Source organism: Erigeron canadensis, chromosome 1 (genome assembly GCF_010389155.1).
Source record: "Erigeron canadensis isolate Cc75 chromosome 1, C_canadensis_v1, whole genome shotgun sequence".
Classification (NCBI taxonomy): domain Eukaryota; kingdom Viridiplantae; phylum Streptophyta; class Magnoliopsida; order Asterales; family Asteraceae; genus Erigeron; species Erigeron canadensis.
This window is the reverse complement of record NC_057761.1, coordinates 9045074-9065385: the sequence shown is the minus strand read 5'-3', so window position 1 is coordinate 9065385 and position 20312 is coordinate 9045074. Positions and strand designations below refer to the sequence as shown.

Sequence of the window (20312 nt, the reverse complement as noted above, 5' to 3'; positions counted from 1 at the left end):
CACTTACTACAACCTCCTTACTAACTCCATGTTTCAAGCTCAAAGGTTTCCTTTCTCAATCAATCATAATCCTTTTCTCCCCCTCATAATGACAAAGTTGGGAACCAAATTGATTGATAAACCGAAAAGAAAAAAAACAAGTGAAAACTAGAATTGCTTGAAGAAATAGCAATCATCAACACATCAACCCAAATCGTTAGCCCAACCCAAAGAATCCTAAGGGTAACTAAAATGTAAGGTTGAAGTTGTAGGTACAAACGTTATAGTATGGTGTTGGTGGTTTTTGTGTTTGTGAGATGAGAAATGAAAAACCGGATAAATCCGTTAACATGTTCAAAAAACAGAAGGATTAATGAAATGACCGATAGAAATGTATGACATTTTTCGGATTTCCTATGTATCATTGAAATATGCACAAAGCAAATTTTCTAACATAGTTCGGTCTTGTAGCTTTTCAACTACTAGATTGCCTCAAAGAATATAAATCATGATCAGTGTCACCTAAGGCGTTTGATAAACACAATCTATTATCCTTAAAGACTTTTAGGTAATATCAGAGGTCACTGATAGACTTCTCGTTTACTCAAAAATTACACAAGTGTAATTATGAGACCTACGTTCAACGTTGGAAAAGATATTAGCATTGGTAGGATTTCCATTTGATCATCGTGGAATATCAATTAAGATATTACTACAAATGTTCCGGCTATATCACATAGATATGCAATAGTATCACAAAGATATGACTCAAATGTGTCTTAAGAAAATGAATAAGGATCAAATTAATAATCAAGCAAGATAGCTCTAGACACAACGTGATTAAATGAAGTCGGGGACCGGAGCAAAGTGTCGCCCTTATTCAATATCAACATCTTCCAAATGAAGAGTCAATAGAAATGTGAAAATCTCCGTGAGAAATAAAACAAGTATTTGTTAAGAAACACTTGAGTGGTTAGGTAAAGATGTGCATCGCTTCACTGGGTCCATGAAGTCTTAATCAAGGTATCAACAAATGGCATCCGATATAAATGTGTTTTACCCGGCGATTTGAGAAATTTAGGGAAGAGTGTCATTTCTTTTAACCCTTTTCTCACAACATATCACCATAACCTCTCACTTTTCGACTTTACTCCCTCTATCCTATTTGCACAAAACCATCATTACTCAAAATAGAAGTGAATACTCCGGGGTTAGAACTCATTGGCGATGATGAAGTTCATGGAGTGAATGAATCGCTCATGTGCAAACTAAACACCGAACTTCAATTGATGAAAGATCATTTGAAAATCATCAAATGTGTGTATGAAAATGATTTGAAAACACATTTGAAGTTTTTGACTATTTTGACATCACAAACTCTCCCTTAATGTATGCAAAGGTAGATCAAAGTTGATTGTTATAGAAAGGTAGAGCAAAAATTGATTTTTGTGAAATCAAACAGAATAAAATCTATGTTGTGATATATACAGAAAAATTTGATAGTCTAAAAGTGAATAAAATATTTTAAGAAACACAAAGTTTTACGTCAACAACAATGTTCATAGTAACACTGCTAGGGAGTACACAAAGGCATTCAATCCTTCGCATCTTACATCAACAAGTTGGACGCAAATAAAACATTTAAGCACATCTAACTCAATCAATTGTTCAAGATGAGACAACTAGGGAGTACACAAAGGCGTTCAATCCTTCGCTTCTCATATCAACAATTGAGAGTGAAAGAATATTTTGATGGGAAAAATAATACATTTGGAAATAAATAAAAACTTTTAAGAACGGGTTATATATAGAGTATGTATAAGCCATAAAGTAATAAATAAATTATTTAACCACGGGTTACATATAGAGTATATGTAAACCACAAAGATATAAATAAAACTATGAAGCCCGGGTTACATACATAGCATATGTAAGCCACTTTAAAAAGAAAAGAATAAAGAAAATCTTTTTTTTATTTTATATTTTTGTATTTGATTTTTGTCTTTTCAAATTTTGTATTTTGTTTTTCAAGAATGTATCAAGAACAAAATAAGTTAAGGTTCAAGATTTAACATGCCAAGCTTAGTGATAAGAAAGTTAAACCTTTTCTCATCCAATGGTTTGGTGAACAAATCTGCAAGTTGGTAGTCAGTTCCCACAAAGTAGAGCTCAATGTCACCTTTCTCAATATGATCTTTGAGAAAATGATATCTTACATCTATATGCTTTGATCGAGAGTGGTTTACTGAGTTGACTGCGATAGCAATAGCACTTTGAGAGTCACAATAGATGGGAATGTGATCAAATTTCAGACCATAATCAGTAAGCTGAGTCTTCATCCATAACACTTGAGCACAACAACTAGCTGCAGCCACATATTCAGCTTCAGCTGTTGATAGTGACACACAATTCTGTTTATTGGAAGACCAACTCACAATTTTATCACCCAAAAATTGTAAAGTACCGGAAGTGCTCTTGTGATCAAGCTTACAACCAGCATGATCTGCATCTGAATAGGCAATTAAATAGACTCCAGTATCCCTTGGATACCAGAGACCTAAGTTGGGTGTACCCTTCAGATAACGAAATATTCGTTTCACAGCTTGAAAATGTAAATCAGTTGGAGCAGCTTGATACCTAGCACACATACATGTTGCAAACATTATATCTGGGCGAGATGTTGTGAGATACAACAATGAACCAATCATACTTCTATAATGAACCAAACATTATATTGCACGAACCTTTGAACACAAAATACCAGAAGGTTGGTCGAGCTAGTAGGAGCTTGAGGTCGAGCTCGACCTGGTCGAGGTCAAGTTATGTTCCCATAACAATTGGAAGGTAGACTCATTTATGAATTCATGGCCGCTTGAATCGTCAAAAACGGAGTTACGGTTTGAAAGTTATGGTCAAAACAAAATCAGGTCGAGTTTGACTAGTCTTGGTCAAGCTTGAGGTCGAGCTCGACCTAGTCGAGTTCAAGTGATGTTCCCAAAACCATTGGAAAGTAGACTCATTTACGAATTCGTGGCCGCTTGAATCGTCAAAAACGGAGTTACGGTTTGAAAGTTATGGTTAAAACAAAATCAGGTCGAGTTTGACTAGTCTTGGTCGAGCTTGAGGTCGAGCTTGAGAGAGCAGGCAGCAGGTCGATCTTAGAGAACAAAAGCCCTAAACATGGTCGAGCTCCACTAAACCAAGAAAAACGCAAACCCTAAACTAAGGGCTAGGTTGAGCTAGGTCGAACAAAAAACCCTAAATAAAATGGTTGGGATAAGTCGAGCTCGACTAGGTCGAGCTTGAGTGAAACAGCAAGTCGACCTAGAGTTTGTCAAACACAATACTATTCATCATCTTCAACCTCAAGATCACGCGCAAAGCAAAAACACACCAACAAAAAATTCAAATGTTAGAGTACTTGATGGTGGATCGAAAACAAAACAAGAACAAGGCAATCTTAAGTCGAATCCAACCCAAATCCGTGTTAAACAAACCCGATCCAAGCAAGTTATACCCCAATCTCAAATTGTGTGTGTGTGGTCGTATGTGTTTTTGTGTGTGCGTACGAAAGAGCGAGGTCGAGCTCCAAAAAAAAAAACAAAAGAGATTTAAAGGGTTTTTAAAGGGTTTTTGATTTCATGTATGCGTGTGGGATTTAAAGGGTTCTCCAACTTCAAACCGGCCCATTTAGATTCAACCGACCCATACAATCCCAAGTTTGTGTGTGTGTGATCGAGTTCCAGGAAGAAAGAAAAAGAGAAAGTGAGGTCGACTCTGTGTGTGTGTGTGTGTGTGTGTTCGACTATGTGTGAGTGAGAGGTCGAGTGTGTGTTTGAGGTCGAGTGTGTGTGTGCGTCTGGTATATGTGTGTATATGGTGTGTGTGTTTGTGTTAGGTCGAGAGAGATGAAAGAGAGAGATGAAGGTGAAGAGGTTTTATTTTAGATTTTAAAAAGGTTTAGGTTAAAAAGGTTGTATGGTAAAAAAATATGGTAACTTAATTAGGACTTAGACCCTAACCAGCCCTCAAGCCCGAAACCAGCCCATCCCGAGGTTAAACATGACACCAATTTTTATATAACCCATTTAACTTAAAAAATTAAATCAAGGTTAAACATTTTAATGTATTTCCACCAGCTAAAAAAATTTTTTTTTTTTTTTAAGTTAGTAGAAAATTAAATTTCAAAACTAATCAAAAAGTTTAATTAAAAACCTCTTAATTATTAAAGTTTTTCAGAAATTTAAAAAAAAATACTAATTTCAAAACTAATTAAAAAATTTAACTAAATACCTTTTAACAAGTTATTCAGAAATTAAAGAAAATTTGTAATTTCAAAACTAATTAAAAACTTTAATTAAATACCTTTTAACAAGTTTTTCAGAAATTAAAGAAAATTTGTAATTTCAAAACTAATTAAAAAGTTTAATTAAATACCTTTTAACAAGTTTTTCAGAAATTAAAGAAAATTTGTAATTTCAAAACTAATTAAAAAGTTTAATTAAAAACCTTTTATTTTGACAAGTTTTTCATAAATTAATTTTTCTTGTCAAACCATTAAAAAGACTTTCAACACAGATATAATATATCTTACCTTTTGCTTAACACAGAATGATGTTCATCCGTAACGATCTTTTGCAGCATAAGAAACACCAATATACTTATTATTATTTAACGATAAATAAATAAACAAACAAGAACAAATAAGCAAATTTTGGTGAGAGTCACCACGAAAACAATCAGATTAGCACCTTAAGCCAAGTTTGCACAGAGAAATACAATTCTCTTTGTTATTATTAGTTATGACCAATAATCCAAGACGATTACCAATATGTTAATCCTCTTAAACACTCGGCACTTCCAGCTCCCACGGACACTTTCGATATACCCGGGCCAAGGAACTACCCATGTAACCAAGGTAACTTACTAATGACCAAATTATTATTTGCGTACTCGTGTCTCCCACAACCAGATATACCCTTACAATCTAGGGATGAGTTTGAATTTCCATATTAAAAGAATATATGAGTATTACATCCTTGCAACAGAAGACATCCTTAATAATTAAAGCACTTACTTTAATTAAGGTCAGAGTAGTACACCAACTTAGTCAAGCGTTGAAGCAGTGCTGGTTGCCAAAGACAGAGGTGAACAGGTCGAGGCATCACACCCCGCAGAGAGACATAACTTTAACAGTGCTCCTTTAGTGAAACCCAACACTACTCCAGAAGGATTGCACGAATGCTCACACATCACTACTCCTTCATAGATGTAAAAGCACGAGCCCTGATAGAGAGCATAGGTGAGTACACCTCCGGATGGCCCATATACCCAATTAACACAAAAATCAAACTCAATCTATTTCGTAAGAATTAAGGACCAGTCTCGCTTAATGAGCTGGCATTCTAGGCCATATACCTAGCATGTTCCCCACAAGTACATTGGTTAATTCGTAAGATATTAATTTGAGTGGAAAACCTTGGTGCTTTGTGCTTACCAATACATCATATAATGAAGTCATTGGTCAAATCAACTTAAAATCTCGTCATCTTGTTCTCACAAACAGTAGTAACCCCTTATTATTTATTTATTTTTTTATTTTTATATATATATTTTTGAAAATATATGACTGAAAGTAAAAGACATAAAAGTAAAGAACATAAAACTAAGACAAATACAATACATGTTTCTTATGCAAGATTCGTTACTCGGGATTCCTCATTCCGTTCGCTTGAAGCAAAAAGTCAAAACGTGACCTGTCAAATGCCTTAGTGAAAAAATCAGCATAGTTGTAATCAGAATGTACTTTAACCATATGAATCAAACGTTTTTCAGCACAATCACGAATAAAATGGTGTCTGATTTCAATATGTTTAGTCTTACTATGCTTAACCGGGTTATTAGTGATGGAGATTGTGGATTCATTATCAACCTTAATAGGAGTGTTAGTGAAATTCAAACCGTAGTCCCGCAACTGCTGTTGAATCCAGAGAACCTTAGAACAACAATTGCCAGCAGCAACATATTCAGCTTCACACGTCGAATTAGCAACAGACGTTTGCTTCTTGCACTGCCAGGACACGATCCTTCCTCCTAAGAATTGACAACCTCCAAAAGTAGACTTTCTCGTCAGATTACAGCCTCCATAGTCAGCATCAGAATAAGCTACAAAATCCAAATCACCCTCCGAAGGATACCAAATGCCCAGTTTTGGTCGTCCTTTGAGGTATCGAAAAATACGCTTCACCGCTGATAGGTATGATGCTCGTGGATCAACCTGAAATCGAGAACAAATATAAACAGCAAATATAATGTCAGGGCGAGAAGTTGTTAGATACATAAGAGAACCTATCATTGCTCTACAAAGAGTGGGATTAACAGGCTCATCACTATCTACAGCAGCTCCAAGTTGATGATTAACCGGTATAGGAGTAGCAATTGATTTTGCATCAGTCATCTTGAACCTTTCTAAGATATCATTCACATACTTAGTCTGATGGATAAAAATGCCATCCTTTTTCTGATCAACTTGCAACCCCAAGAAGAAACTTAATTCCCTCATTGCACTCATCTCAAACTCGCTTTTCATTACCTTTTCAAAATCTTTGCACATGCTTACATCAGATGAACCAAAGATGATATCATCGACATATACTTGAACTAAAAGAAAATCCTTATTCTCCCACTTAATGAATAAGGTGCTATCAATCTGTCCTTTTTCAAAACCATTTTCCAGAATGTGTTTTGACAGCTTTTCATACCAAGCCGTAGGCGCCTGATGCAATCCATACAAAGCCTTATCTAATCGATAAACCCTATCCGGATATTCTGGATCAGCAAACCTTGGCGGTGGATCTACATACACTTGTTCTTGGACTTCACCATAAAGAAAAGCACTTTTTACGTCAAGTTGAAAAACCTTGAAGCCCTTATTCGATGCAAAAGCTAAAAACAGACGAATAGCTTCCAACCTAGCAACTGGTGGAAATACTTCATCAAAATCAATCCCTGGTAATTGAGCACAACCTTTCACAACTAACCTTGTTTTATTCCTCACGACAACACCTCGGTCATCTCTTTTACACTTAAAAACCCATTTAGTACCTATCGGATATTGGCCGTCAGGCAAATCAACTAAATGCCACACACCTAACTTTTCAAACTGAGATAACTCTTCTTGCATAGCTTCCACCCACGAATTGTCTTTCAAAGCCATTTGTACATTCTTTGGCTCGACTTGTGAAATGAAACAACTATACATGCATTCACTGAAATCACCTTTTTCCTTAACTTCAGCAAACAAGCTAGTCTGCCTAGTTAGACTTGATCGAGTTTGCATTCCTCCATCCAAACTACCGATTACATTGGAAAGTGGATGATCCTTATGTACACGAAAATTCCCATAATTCTCAAATGGAACCTCACCTTCATCATGTATCGGCGGAGGATATCCAAATTTTAGAGGTGTCAGATACAGAACTCGGTATGCTTGATCTTCGTGTAACGCCATCATCTTCATTCTGCAAGAGACATTCTGGATCAATTCCTGTAGTACCTGCATCTACAGACATAGAACCAGTAAACGGGGTAAAAACAACATCATAATCAAATAATGCCTCGTGTCCATCATGACCTTCAGGTTTATAACTTGAAACAACAATGTCAAAAACCCATTGAACCTCACGAACTCTTTTGTTCCATGCTCGCTTTATCGGTAAACCAGACTTGTAACCAAGAAAATAACCTTCGTCTACTTTCTCGCCAAACTTAGGTTGATCTCTAGTTTTCAACAATGTACATGGGACGTCGAGCGGTTCAAACCCTGTCAAATTTGGTTTACGATTATTCAAGAGTTCATAACTAGTCTTATTAAAACGCTTAACCGTCAAAACCCGATTTAAGACATGACACGCAGTATTCACTGCCTTCCCCCAAAATATAGCAGGAAGTTTCGAATCTGCCAACATTGTCCTTGCTGCCTCTATCAGTGTCCTATTTTTCCTTTCAGCAACTCCATTTTGTTGCGGTGTGTAGGGAGCACTAAACTGATGTTGAATTCCCTTACTTAGGCAATAAACTTCCATAGCATGATTCTTAAATTCCGTGCCATTATCACTCCTTATCCTCTTGATTCTTGTATTATACACATTCTCAGCTTCAGTGAAAAAGTTGATCAAAACGCCTACCGTCTCACTTTTCAAAGCTAAGAAAAATACCCAAGAGTATCGAGAAAAATCATCTGTCACAACCAAGCAGTAATGTTTACCACCAACACTTTTCACATGGATAGGACCAAAGAGATCCATATGCAAAAGTTCAAATGTAGATTCAATTGAATTTACTGTTTTCAATTTATGAGGCTTCCTTTGTTGCTTCCCTTTCAAACACGAAACACACTTATCCTCAGACACAAAATTCTTCAATGGCACACCTTGCACTAAACCATTTCTCGTTATGTAGTTCATTTTTCGATAATGCAATAGAGCCATCCTACGATGCCAAAGAACGGAATCAGACTCTGAAGCTTTAGATAACAAACATGTAGCATGCATATCTGGATCGTCAATATTCATATCCATGATGTAAGTGTCTTTTACCCGTGGTGCTCGCATAACTATCCAATCTTCAGGTATCACAAATCCCGGTTTGAGTACCACTGCTTCAGTCACATTAAAATGTACCGCATTTCCTTTATCACAAATTTGAGAGACGCTCATCAAATTGTGATTGAGTTGCTCAACAAAGTTCACTCTTTCCAACGTAATCTTGCCATTTGAAACATCCCCTATCCCAGTAATGCTTCCACCGTTTTCTCCGGCAAATTTCACATGATCACCCTTAACTGTTACAAATTTACACAGTAACCCCCTTTCCCCTGTCATGTGCCGAGAACAGCCACTATCTACATACCACTTACTGATAGCCTTCCTTAGTTGTTCCTTTTGGTCTTCTGTAGCAGAAACTCGAGCAATATAGCCAATGGCTTCTTCAATTTTTAATCCTTCAGCAATATTGAGCTTAAAGACTTCTCCTCCACCATTCTTTTCACTAGTACTTTTAATAACTTTATTTTCATAAGAGGATTCTGACTCTGGCGACTTAGGTGCCTCTTCTTCAGCTGATGTCACATAATTAACAAACTCGGCCATAAAAGTGTTGGCTGAGTTTCCCGATTCATCTACAAAAGTACTCCAATCAAATTTCTCAGCCTTTTCTTGCGCAACCAAAGCTTTAGATCTAGTAGAGGACCCAGAATTTTGATCTCTAGTAATTTGATTTGGTTTGGAGAAACTAGTGGTTGCCTCTTGTTTCGGTCGATGACATTCTCTAGCAAAGTGACCGAATCCATTGCAATTATAGCATTTAACCTTAGTTTTATCAAACTTTACTTTTCCATTTGTCAAGTCTCTTCCAGTACGCCCCAAAAATCTTCTAGCTCTACGAGCAACCATTGCCAGTTGCCATTTGAGATCCATTTCTTCAAGATCATCAGGATCCAATTGCTCATACTCTAGATCAGCCAATTCCGGGTCTATCGGTTTTCCAGAAACCAATGCCTCGTAGGATGTCATAAAAGCAGCCAATAAACTAACATGACTTTCAGCGGATTTGACACTTAGAGGCATAGACTTTAGAGTCCTTTGAGAACTGCCGACTAAATCTGATGAACCGTGATTTTTCTCCGTCGAAGCAGCGACAAAGCAATAATTATTCTCATCTCCCAACATCTCAGTTTGCTCAGTAGAATTTGAAAAGAAAGCACTTGCTCTTGACCCAGATGGTTCAACCGTATTTGGCTTCTTTGCTCGATAAATCTCCGGATTTTGTATGACATCAGTTTGGGTTTCACGTTTCTTAATATTCAAATCAAAACCCCCTCAAATGCGCTATCATCGTATCAAGAGTCATTTGAGCATATGTAGGATCACGTTTGATCAAAACCGAATAAAAATCCCACTGTGATGGTAGGGCATACAGAAATTTCTCATTCTTTTCAGCGTTCGTTAGAGTCACTGTATGATTTCTCATCTCCGTCATGAGATGGTAATCCCTATTTACCAACTCATCAAGTGTCTCATTCTTCATTGCTTTGAAAACTAAGTGCTGAGCTTTCAGAAGTTCTTGTTTTCCCTTCTTCACTACGTCATCTCCTTTATACCTATTAGCCAAGGCATCCCAATGTTCCTTTGATGTAGAGTATGATTCTTGCTCAAAAGTGTGCAGAATATCCTCTGGCAAACACATAGTAATACAACCATATGCCTTGTGTTCGGCCTCGAACATCCTTTTGTCATCATCCAAAAGAGCAGTCCATTTAGCCTTTTCTTTAACATCTGCAAAACTTACAGTTGCTTGATTGAAGCCATCCTTAATGCAGATCAGCATTCAAACATCCGTCCATCTTAAATAGTTCTGAAATTGAGTTTTCCAAGATGGATATTCCTCAATCCTTAACAGTTTCAGAGGAGATGTGGATTTACCCACAACATGTTCCATCTCTATTAAACGACTCAACAACTTTTGATCCATATTAGAGATTAATGAACCTAAAATTGCTCAAGTTTTCAGATCCAAATATTGAATTACAGAAATTGAACGAAAACTTCAAAATAGTTTTCAAGTTCAAAGATCAAACAATTTCAGACCAAAATTTAAGCAAGATTACAAGTTCAGAAAAACGTATGCAAGAACCAAAGATTATGCAAGCTTACAAGTTCAAAAACTTGATTAACAGAAACCAAACTTAAACTCAAGAGAGTCACAAGTTCAATATCCAGACAAGTTTCAAACCAAAACCTAAACAAAATTTCAAGTTCTTAAAAAAAACCAATGAGTAAAAAATAAGAATCCAAACTTGATTACGATTAGATGTCCAAAACTTGTACAATCGAAATCAAACTTAAACTTAAGAGAGTTATGTGTTCAAACTTCAGCCAATTCCAGACTTAAAAGTAAGCAAGTTGCAAATTCTCAAAAAAAGTTCATGGGACTGGTATTTACTTGTAATTGCATTTACTGAAGTATAATACAGTTCCAATTTATCCATTCGTGTTCTTATTGATATATTGTGTTGATTGCTTTTGTATAAGAATTTCCGCGCTTATACATTAGTTACTTAATCTCGTGTGATCCGGTGGCATAGGGACTTTCAATTGGTATCAGAGCCAACGGAGGTATTCTATTGGTTCGGGATTAAGGTTTCAACCACGATTAAGGAAGTTTCATTTGGTTTTTGGTGCAATCAAGCTACATCCGTTTCATAGAAGATCGATCAAGTCAAGCCAAGCTCGACCAGGTCGAGCTCGACCTCCTCCTAGCTCGACCTCGACCTCAACCACGCTCCTAGCTCGAGCTCGACTGTTAGAAATCCAAAAATAGTGATACATTGTAATTTAAGTTATGGACTTACTTGTTGTTAAGTCATGAGTTGATAATTTCTAAGGTTGAGGGGCTAATAGTGTTAATTAGCATAGTTAGATAGTTTAGACTATAAATAGCCCTCAATTACTTAGAAATTATAACAACTTTAGCATATTAACAACACATTATTCATACCATTACATCTGGAAATCACACTCTTGATCCCAATTCTCTCTCAAAAACACACACAAACACCAAGAACACACACACTAACCAAACGCCATTGTTGATGTGAATTCGGTTGAGGAAATCGTGTTGATTACATTTGGTATCAGAGCAAACATCTTTTTGATCTCGATCCATTACTGAATTCAATCACATTTCATCAAAAATCACATTTAATTCTGTTTTATTTTTGTTTCTGTTCGTCCTTTTTTTTTCACTGAAAATCCAGAAATTAACCAATTAAATCACATAAAATCACAAAAGTTTGTTCACCGTTCGATTCCTCATAGTTAATAACATAATCCTGTCAAGTTTCATGTTCTAATTCAATCTGGATCAAAAGTTCAGATTTTGAGTTTTTGGCAGTAAAATTTGGGATTTGATTCTGTTGTGTTATAAGCTAAGTTTTGTTTATCGGATCATTGCTGAGGTGAAAACAAATCGGTTACAAGTGGTTTCATGTACAAATTCTCAGAAAATCAAAAGATATTGAAGTTTCAAAGTTCGTCAATGGAGGTGTTCATGTTCAGAGGTTGAAGACGACTATTAAAACGATCTTAATTTAGATCGTTTCAGTTTTCTTTCCTTCATATTTTCATATCAGTGTTGTGGATTGTCAAACGATTCAAATTTTGATCGTTTTGACAAGAGTTGTGTTGTGAATAAATGATTGTGGCTAACTGATCCTTTGGATTGGTTTTGGTCAATTCAGTTATTGAAAATTACTCAAGTTTTTGAGAAATTCTGAAAAGGAAACAAAAAGATCTCTTTTAGATCGTTTCAGTTTCCTTAAGAAACCAGAACGATCTATTTTAGATTGTTTCAAGTCTCATTCATAATTTTTTTTCTGGTTGTCCAAATCATTTCAGAACTCTTAAGCAGTCTCATTCTTCATTCAATATTAAGATCGTTTCTTTTTAATCCCATAATTAGATCGTTTCATTCTTCATACAATTTAGATCGTTTCACTTTAATCCCAGTTTAGATCGTTTCATTCTAAAATCAAAATTAAATCGTTTCAATCTAAGTCCAAATTCAGATCGTTTCATTGTTCTTTACAATTTAGATCGTTTCATTCTGTTTTTCAAATTCAGATCATTTCAAGTTCATCACAATTTAGATCGTTGCATATTTTTCAAATTTCTTAAAAATCAATTCAATTCTCAATTCAAATCAATTTCAAATGACTACTCGTGAAGCATTATCTCTGGGTACTGATACAAGACCACCGGTTCTTTATCGTGGTAATTATGGACTTTGGAAGAAAAGGTTCATGGATTACATTGAACGTCAAACAAATGGTCACATGCTTAAGGACTCAATCATCAATGGACTTGCTATGCATCGTCATCCGACTACCCGTACCATTTTGACTCCTGATCTTTTAAACGCTAAACAAAGAGATCGTACTGCTGCTGACAACAGAGCTAGGTCATGCTTGTACCAAGCACTTCCTGATGAGATTTATGGCTCAGTTGATTCTTACGACACAGCAAAGGAGATTTGGGATGAAGTTGCTAGGCAAATGGAAGGTTCTGATGTAACATCAACAATTCGACTGACTAATGTCTTAACCGAATTTGACAATTTTCAGAAATCTCCAAATGAATCTCTTGAGTCCGTCTACTACCGATTTTGCAATGTGATCAATGAACTGAGAAAGAACAAGGTCAAGAAAGATGAGATTGAGTTGAACATCAAGTTTATCAAAGCACTTGGTTCCGAATGGGAAGAATATGGAACCCAAATCAAGCAACATCAAGATCTGACCAAATTCACCATTCATACTCTTTATGAATCTTTCAAGTTGAATGAGAGCAAAGTTCTAAGCAAAAATTCATTCAACAAAGTGCCAGAAGTTGTATCTACTGATCCTTTGACATTGGTTGTTGAACGAAAGGTTTCTGAGGCTCTTAAAAGACAAATGACTATTGTTTCTTCATCTGATGAGGAAGGAGAAGATTACTTGGCTCCAAGAGATGGTGTTCCTGATGAATTCTACCAAGCTCTTGCCGCTGTTACCAAGCATTTCAAGAAGAAATATTTCAACGCGAGGCCAACTAACAACAATCTTTGAACTTCATCAACAAGTGCATTTCCAAAGAAGGAACAATATCATCACAAGAGTTTTGAACAAGGTGAAACAACTGTCTCCAAGCAAAGAGACAAGAAAGCAGAAAATGAGAAACAAATCATGGAGAAAGAGAAGACATCTGGCAAAAAGTGTTACAACTGTGGATTTCCTGGTCATTTTGCTGTGGATTGCAAACTGCCTCGCAAAAAGGATTATGCATACTACAAGCAGAAGATGCTTCTGGCAAAACAAGTTGAAGTCGGTCAAGCTTTGATTGCTGAAGATGACAAGTGGCTCTTGCTTACTGATGATGAAGATGAAGATCTGTCTGTCAATTTATGGCAAGGTTGAGCAAAGATAAGATGCTGGAGGCTGACAACACTGACAAGGAATATCCCGATGATGAGGTAAATCTCGACTCTACTTTTTCATCAATTAAGGATAAAGAGTCTTGTAGAATTGCCCTATCAAACCTGACAAATCATTACACTTCTTTAGCCAACAAAAACAAGAAATTGAAAAATAGCATTGTATTTTCAAAAAGGGAATACACAAAACTTCTTGAAGAAAACTCTAAACTTCTTTTTGAGTATGATGCTATGAAACAAAAATTTCAAAACTATAAAGAAAAAATGTTGGTCAAAGAATGTGAAATGAATGTGTCCCCTGACTCTAAGTTATTGGAAAAGTGTCATAATTTAGAAAAGACCATACTTGATCTTGAAAAGGCCAAACAAGATCTTGAAGTTCAAAAGACCAATGAATGGCTTCGTGCAAATGCGAGACAAATGGATATTGATATTCTGAATAAAAAGCTTCAAGAAGCTACACCAAAAACAATTGAACTTGAAAGAAAAGTTTCTGATTTAAATCATAACTGTTTTTTAAAAGGCATTGAGATTGAAAATCTTGGAAAACAAATTGAGGAACATAAAAAGAATATACTTTTCTATCAAGAAAAGTTGTACAAAGTTGAACAACACCCTCTTTTGGATTTCACTGCCTATTTCAATACGTCAAAGATTGATAGATCAGAACTTCTTCTTGGGTTGGGATTTGAGAATATCACTCCATTGCAAAAAGCCAAAGAAAACATTGAACCCTTGTATGATGAAAAGTTTTTGAGACTTGGTATGGTTCAACAATTCATACGTCCATTGGATGACGAATTTGAGACTGATGAAGTTGAGAAAATTCAAAACAATAAATTTTTGGTTAATTATGATGCCATCAACACTTCTTACGAAATGAAAAAGTCTTCAATTTTTGAATTAGAAGAGATTGCGTCTAATTTTCAAAATGAAGAATCTGTCGTTTCCCCACCTAAACCAACTAAAGTGTATGTTCCATCCACAATTTTGGAAAAACAAATAGAAGGTTTACAACAAAAGGTGGAATCTCAACAAAACCTTATCAATAATCTAAAGTCTCAAAGTCCGAATTCAAAAAATGAATCAATTGTTGTTGATATCAAGAAAGTTTGTGTGAATGTTTCTACACAAACTGATTTCAGTCTGTTAGTAGACCATTCAACTCAGACTACTTGTGTTTCATCTACTTGTTCCTCCACCCAAACCTTGACTGATTCTTTTGAATATTCATGTCGAAATACTGCTACTGAAATAGCTGATGATTATGTGCAATCTGATTTATCGAATGACGAACTTGCGCATAGTTTAATTTTGATATGGTACTACGTTAGGTTTTTCACTTGTGAGTTTCATGAAGAGTTAGTTGTTCACCCTAAGCCTTGTGCTAGTATAGGTGTTGATACTTCTACTCAATTTTATTGTGAAACCAAAGAAGCGTCAGTTCAAGTTGATTTTATTCCTGAGACAACCAATAGTGTGAAGTTGGAAAACAAAGCTCCTGTTTTTTCAAAATTCTCTCCGGTTTCACCATTCAACAAATCTGATTTTGATAAATTCATGGAGGGAGAATATGTTTTTGATTCTGAAACTGAGAAAAGGATTGAATCTACCAAAATCAAAGTTGAATCAAAAGAAGAATCTCCAAAATCGTTTTTCAAAACTCCAACTGCATATTATTCAATGAAACAGGTTACTTCCAAACCCATCAAGACTGAACCAAAGACTGTCACCAAACCAAAAATCAATAAGTTAAAAACAAAGTGTCCTACCCCAGAAAAGCATGTCAAAACCAAGCAAGATGAGACCAAACCTAAAATAAAATACAACAAAGTGAAACTTCTGGAAATCAATTCAAATGTTTCTTTGTCTAGACCTCATTCTAGTTCAAATTCAAAAGTGTCTAAGTCTAGCTCAGTTTTGCTAACTAGGGATGCTTCAAATAATGCAACTAGATATAGGGATAGATATGGTTGGTTTTCTCATGATAAACCTAAGAAACAAGAAGTTTCCGCTCCTTCAAAAGAGTCTAAAAAGATAAAAGTGTTTCAAAACATTCATTCTAATCTTCTTAATGCCAATCCAACAGGTAGAAAGAGCTTGATTAGTGAGTCTAAATGGGTAGCTAAGTCATTAGTACCTAAGATCACTAATGTTGATAAAAAGAAGAAAAGGCGAAGAAGAAAAGATGGTAGAAAGAAGAAGCATGTTTTTGTTGAGTCAAACAATTTATCTTTTAAGTTCTCTGAGTTAAACAATGTTAATGGTGCCAAGGCTAGGCCTTGTGATGTTGTAAACAATGATAATTCTTGTTCTCATATGCATGATTTGAATGTTGGTAAACATGTCACTTTTGATTCATGCGTTAATATTCGATTGTTCAATCCAAATGTGCTTATTGATAATGTGCTTGTTAACAAGTATGTTGACATGAAAGCATGTTTGTATGCATTTCATAAGTTATATCCCCTACCTGTATTAACTAACCACAAAGGACCGGTCTTTAAGTGGGTACCTAAAGTTGGTTAAATTTTTGTTTGCAGGAAATAACCATCTGTGTATAGATACTCGATTCCGGGTGTTGAAAACACATGACTGGCAATAAATCATTGCTCAAGAATTTTGTTGAAAGATTCATGGGAACTGTTCGTTTCGGAAACAACAATTTCGCTCCAATTCTAGGTTATGGAGAGATTGAAAGAAACGGAATTGTCATCAAAAAGGTTCATTATGTTGAAGGCCTGAGTCATAACTTGTTCAGTGTTGGACAGTTCTGTGACAACAATCTTCAAGTACTTTTTCGACAATTTCTGTGCAAAGTTCAAACTCTAGATGGAGTTGATATCCTATGCGGAGATCGTGAAGACAATCTTTTCACAGTTAATCTTGATGATAACCAACCAACTGATAATATCTGTCTTGTTTCAAAAGCTACATCGAAAAATTCTTGGTTGTGGCACAGAAGGCTTTCTCACTTGAATTATCAAACCATCAATGCATTAGTCAACAAGCAACTTGTTGAAGGCTTGCCTGACTACAAATATAAAAGTGAGCATGTCTGTCCTTCTTGTGCAGTTGGGAAGATCAAGAGAACTTCTCATAAACCAAAGAAAATTCCACACACTTTGGCACCTCTTCATTTGATTCACATGGATCTTTGTGGGCCTATGAAAGTACAAAGTAGAAACGGGAAGAGATATATTCTGGTTATCATTGATGATTATTCTAGATACACTTGGGTCAAGTTTCTTGTTTCAAAAGATGAAACAACTCAAATCTTGATCGATTTCATCACTTCCACTCAAGTGAATCTTCAACTTCCAGTCCGTTATATCCGTTCAGATAACGGTACTGAGTTCAAAAATGCCATCTTCAATGAATTTTGCAAATCAAAAGGCATTACTCACCAATTCTCTGTTGTTCGTACCCCGCAACAAAATGGTGTTGTTGAAAGGAGAAACCGTACGCTGGTGGAAGCAGCAAGAACAATGCTTGCTTATTCCAAGTTACCATCAAACATGTGGGCTGAAGCTGTTGACACAGCTTGTCATACTCAAAATCGGTCCATCATCAATCAGCGTCATGAGAAGACTCCTTTTGAGGTTATTAACAAACGCAAACCCAACATCAATTACTTTCATATTTTTGGATGTGTCTGTTATACCTTGAATGATCGGGAAAATGTTGGAAAGTTTGAAAGGAAAGGTGACGAAGGTTACTTTGTTGGTTACTCAAAGACATCGATTGCATATCGCATCTTTAATCGTCGAACAAAAACGATTCTAGAAACCATGAATGTTTGGTTTGACGAGATGTCAGGCATGATATTTGAACAAGAAAGTTTGCTACCAACAATCAGTGATCCAAGTACTTCAAGTGCTTCCTCAAGGACGTCTACCTTAGCTTCAAAATTCAAGAAATATCCAACTCCAACAAGTGAAGAGCTAGATATTCTTTTTGAAGAATTCTATAATTCAAAACCGATTCAAGAAAAGGAATCTCAAGTCAGCATTGAACCAATTCCGAACAATGACCCCATTCAAACAAATGAATCAGTTCCAGACAACAATCATGAATCATCTTCAAATTCTACAGAGCAAGAAGAATCATCTTCAAGTGATATTTATTCTCAAAAGAATGATCAAGAACAACCTTCTCAAATCACCCAAACAACAAATCCATCAAATACTCCAAATGTGTATGTACCACTAGATTTTGATCATCAAAATTTTGAGGAAAGAGTTCTTCCAAGCTATGATTCCATTGCTCAACAGAACTCTGGATTTAATGATGATAATGTTGACCTTCATCAACAAGATCCTCTTCCTCGTGACAACAAGTGGTCACGTATACGCAAAGATCATCCTACAGAACAAATCATCGGAGATCCACAAGCTGGTGTTTCTACCCGTACTACAGTCAATGAGTGTCTTGTTGCACTTTCACTGAGTAACATTGAACCCAAAACAGTCTCTGAAGCTCTTAGTGATCCAGAGTGGGTTAAAGCAATGCAAGATGAATTAGCTCAATTTGAGAGGCTGAAGGTATGGAGATTGGTTCCAAATCCAAGAACAGAAGAACCAATTCGCACCAAGTGGACTTTCAAGAACAAGAAGGATGAAAATGGAATTGGAGTAAAGAACAAAGCTAGATTGGTTGTAAAGGGTTACTGCCAACAACCTGGTGTGGATTTCGATGAAACTTTCGCTCCTGTTGCAAGAATGGAGGCCATTCGTATATTCTTAGCCTATGCCACATTTAGAAACTTCACAGTGTTTCAAATGGATGTGAAAACAGCATTCTTGAATGGAGAACTCAAAGAAGAAGTTTACGTGGAGCAACCTGAAGGTTTTGTTGATCCTAAGAAGCCAAACCATGTCTACAGGTTAGACAAGGCTCTCTATGGTTTGAAGCAGGCACCCCGAGCATGGTATGATTCCTTATCTACTTTCTTACTCAAAGGAGGCTTTACCAAAGTTACTATTAATCCTACCCTATTTATTCGTAAGCAAGGTAAACATGTTTTACTTGTCCAAATATATGTTGATGACATTATTTTTGGGTCAACCAGTCAAACTTTTTGCCGAAATTTTTCATCTCTAATGGTCAATCATTTTGAAACGAGCATGATTGGGGAAATGAATTACTTCTTGGGTCTACAAATCAAACAATTACCAACTGGTATTTTTATATCACAAGGTAAGTACATAAAAGATATGTTGAAAAAGTTTGAAATGACTAACTGTTCTTCAATTTCAACCCCAATGGCTGCTCGTACAAACATAAATGCTGATAAAAATAGGAAACCATTTGACCAAAAGAGGTATAGAAGCATGATTGGTTCGTTGTTGTATCTTACAGCATCTCGCCCAGATATAATGTTTGCAACATGTACGTGTGCTAGGTATCAAGCCGCTCCAACTGATTTACATTACCAAGCTGTGAAACGAATTTTTCGTTATCTGAAGGGTACACCCAATCTTGGTCTCTGGTATCCAAGGGATACTGGATTCAATTTAACTGCCTATTCAGATGCAGATCATGCAGGTTGTAAGCTGGATCGCAAGAGCACATCTGGTACTTTACAATTCTTAGGGGATAAAATTGTAAGTTGGTCATCCAAGAAGCAAAATTGCGTATCACTGTCAACAGCAGAAGCTGAATATGTAGCTGCTGCTAGTTGTTGTGCTCAAGTGTTATGGATGAAAACACAACTTACTAACTATGGTCTAAAATATGATCGTGTCCCTATCTATTGTGATTCTCAAAGTGCCATTGCAATTGCCGTCAACTCAGTCAACCACTCACGTTCAAAACACATTGATGTGAGATATCATTTTCTCAAAGATCATGTTGAGAAACGTGACATCGAACTCTATTTCGTGGGAACTGACCACCAACTCGCTGATTTGTTCACAAAACCACTGGACGAAAAGAGGTTTAATTTCTTAATCTCTAAACTTGGTATGCTAAATCTTGATCCTTGATTCACTTTACCATGGAAGGAATTCTTGATTCATTTTTCAAAATATTAAAAATTGAAAAACCAAAAAATCAAATACAACAATAAAAATTTTGAAAAATAACAAAAAGATTTTCTTAATTTTCTTTTATTTCACAGTGGCTTGCGTATATTTTGTATGCAACCCGCTCTTCATTGAACTATTTATTTCAAGGTAGCTTATGCACACTCAGTGTATAACCCGTGCTTATTTGTGTTATTTATTTTTCAATGGCTTGCATATACTCTGTATGCAACCCGGTCTTAAAAAGAAAAATTATTTATGTTTCAAAGATGGAATTAA

At 35.9% G+C, this 20312-nt stretch overlaps 1 protein-coding gene across 1 annotated transcript; it reads right to left on the bottom strand.

Moving 5' to 3' along the window:
* Positions 1-9846: 9846 nt before the first annotated feature.
* Positions 9847-10365, bottom strand: LOC122606558. Its single transcript, XM_043779433.1, has one exon. It carries the CDS (start codon positions 10363-10365, stop codon positions 9847-9849), a length of 519 nt encoding a protein of 172 aa, XP_043635368.1.
* Positions 10366-20312: the final 9947 nt, after the last annotated feature.

Bases quoted from the DNA above. Each gene is read 5' to 3' on its own strand.
- LOC122606558 (XM_043779433.1), bottom strand. From the start codon at position 10,365: ATGCTGATCTGCATTAAGGATGGCTTCAATCAAGCAACTGTAAGTTTT.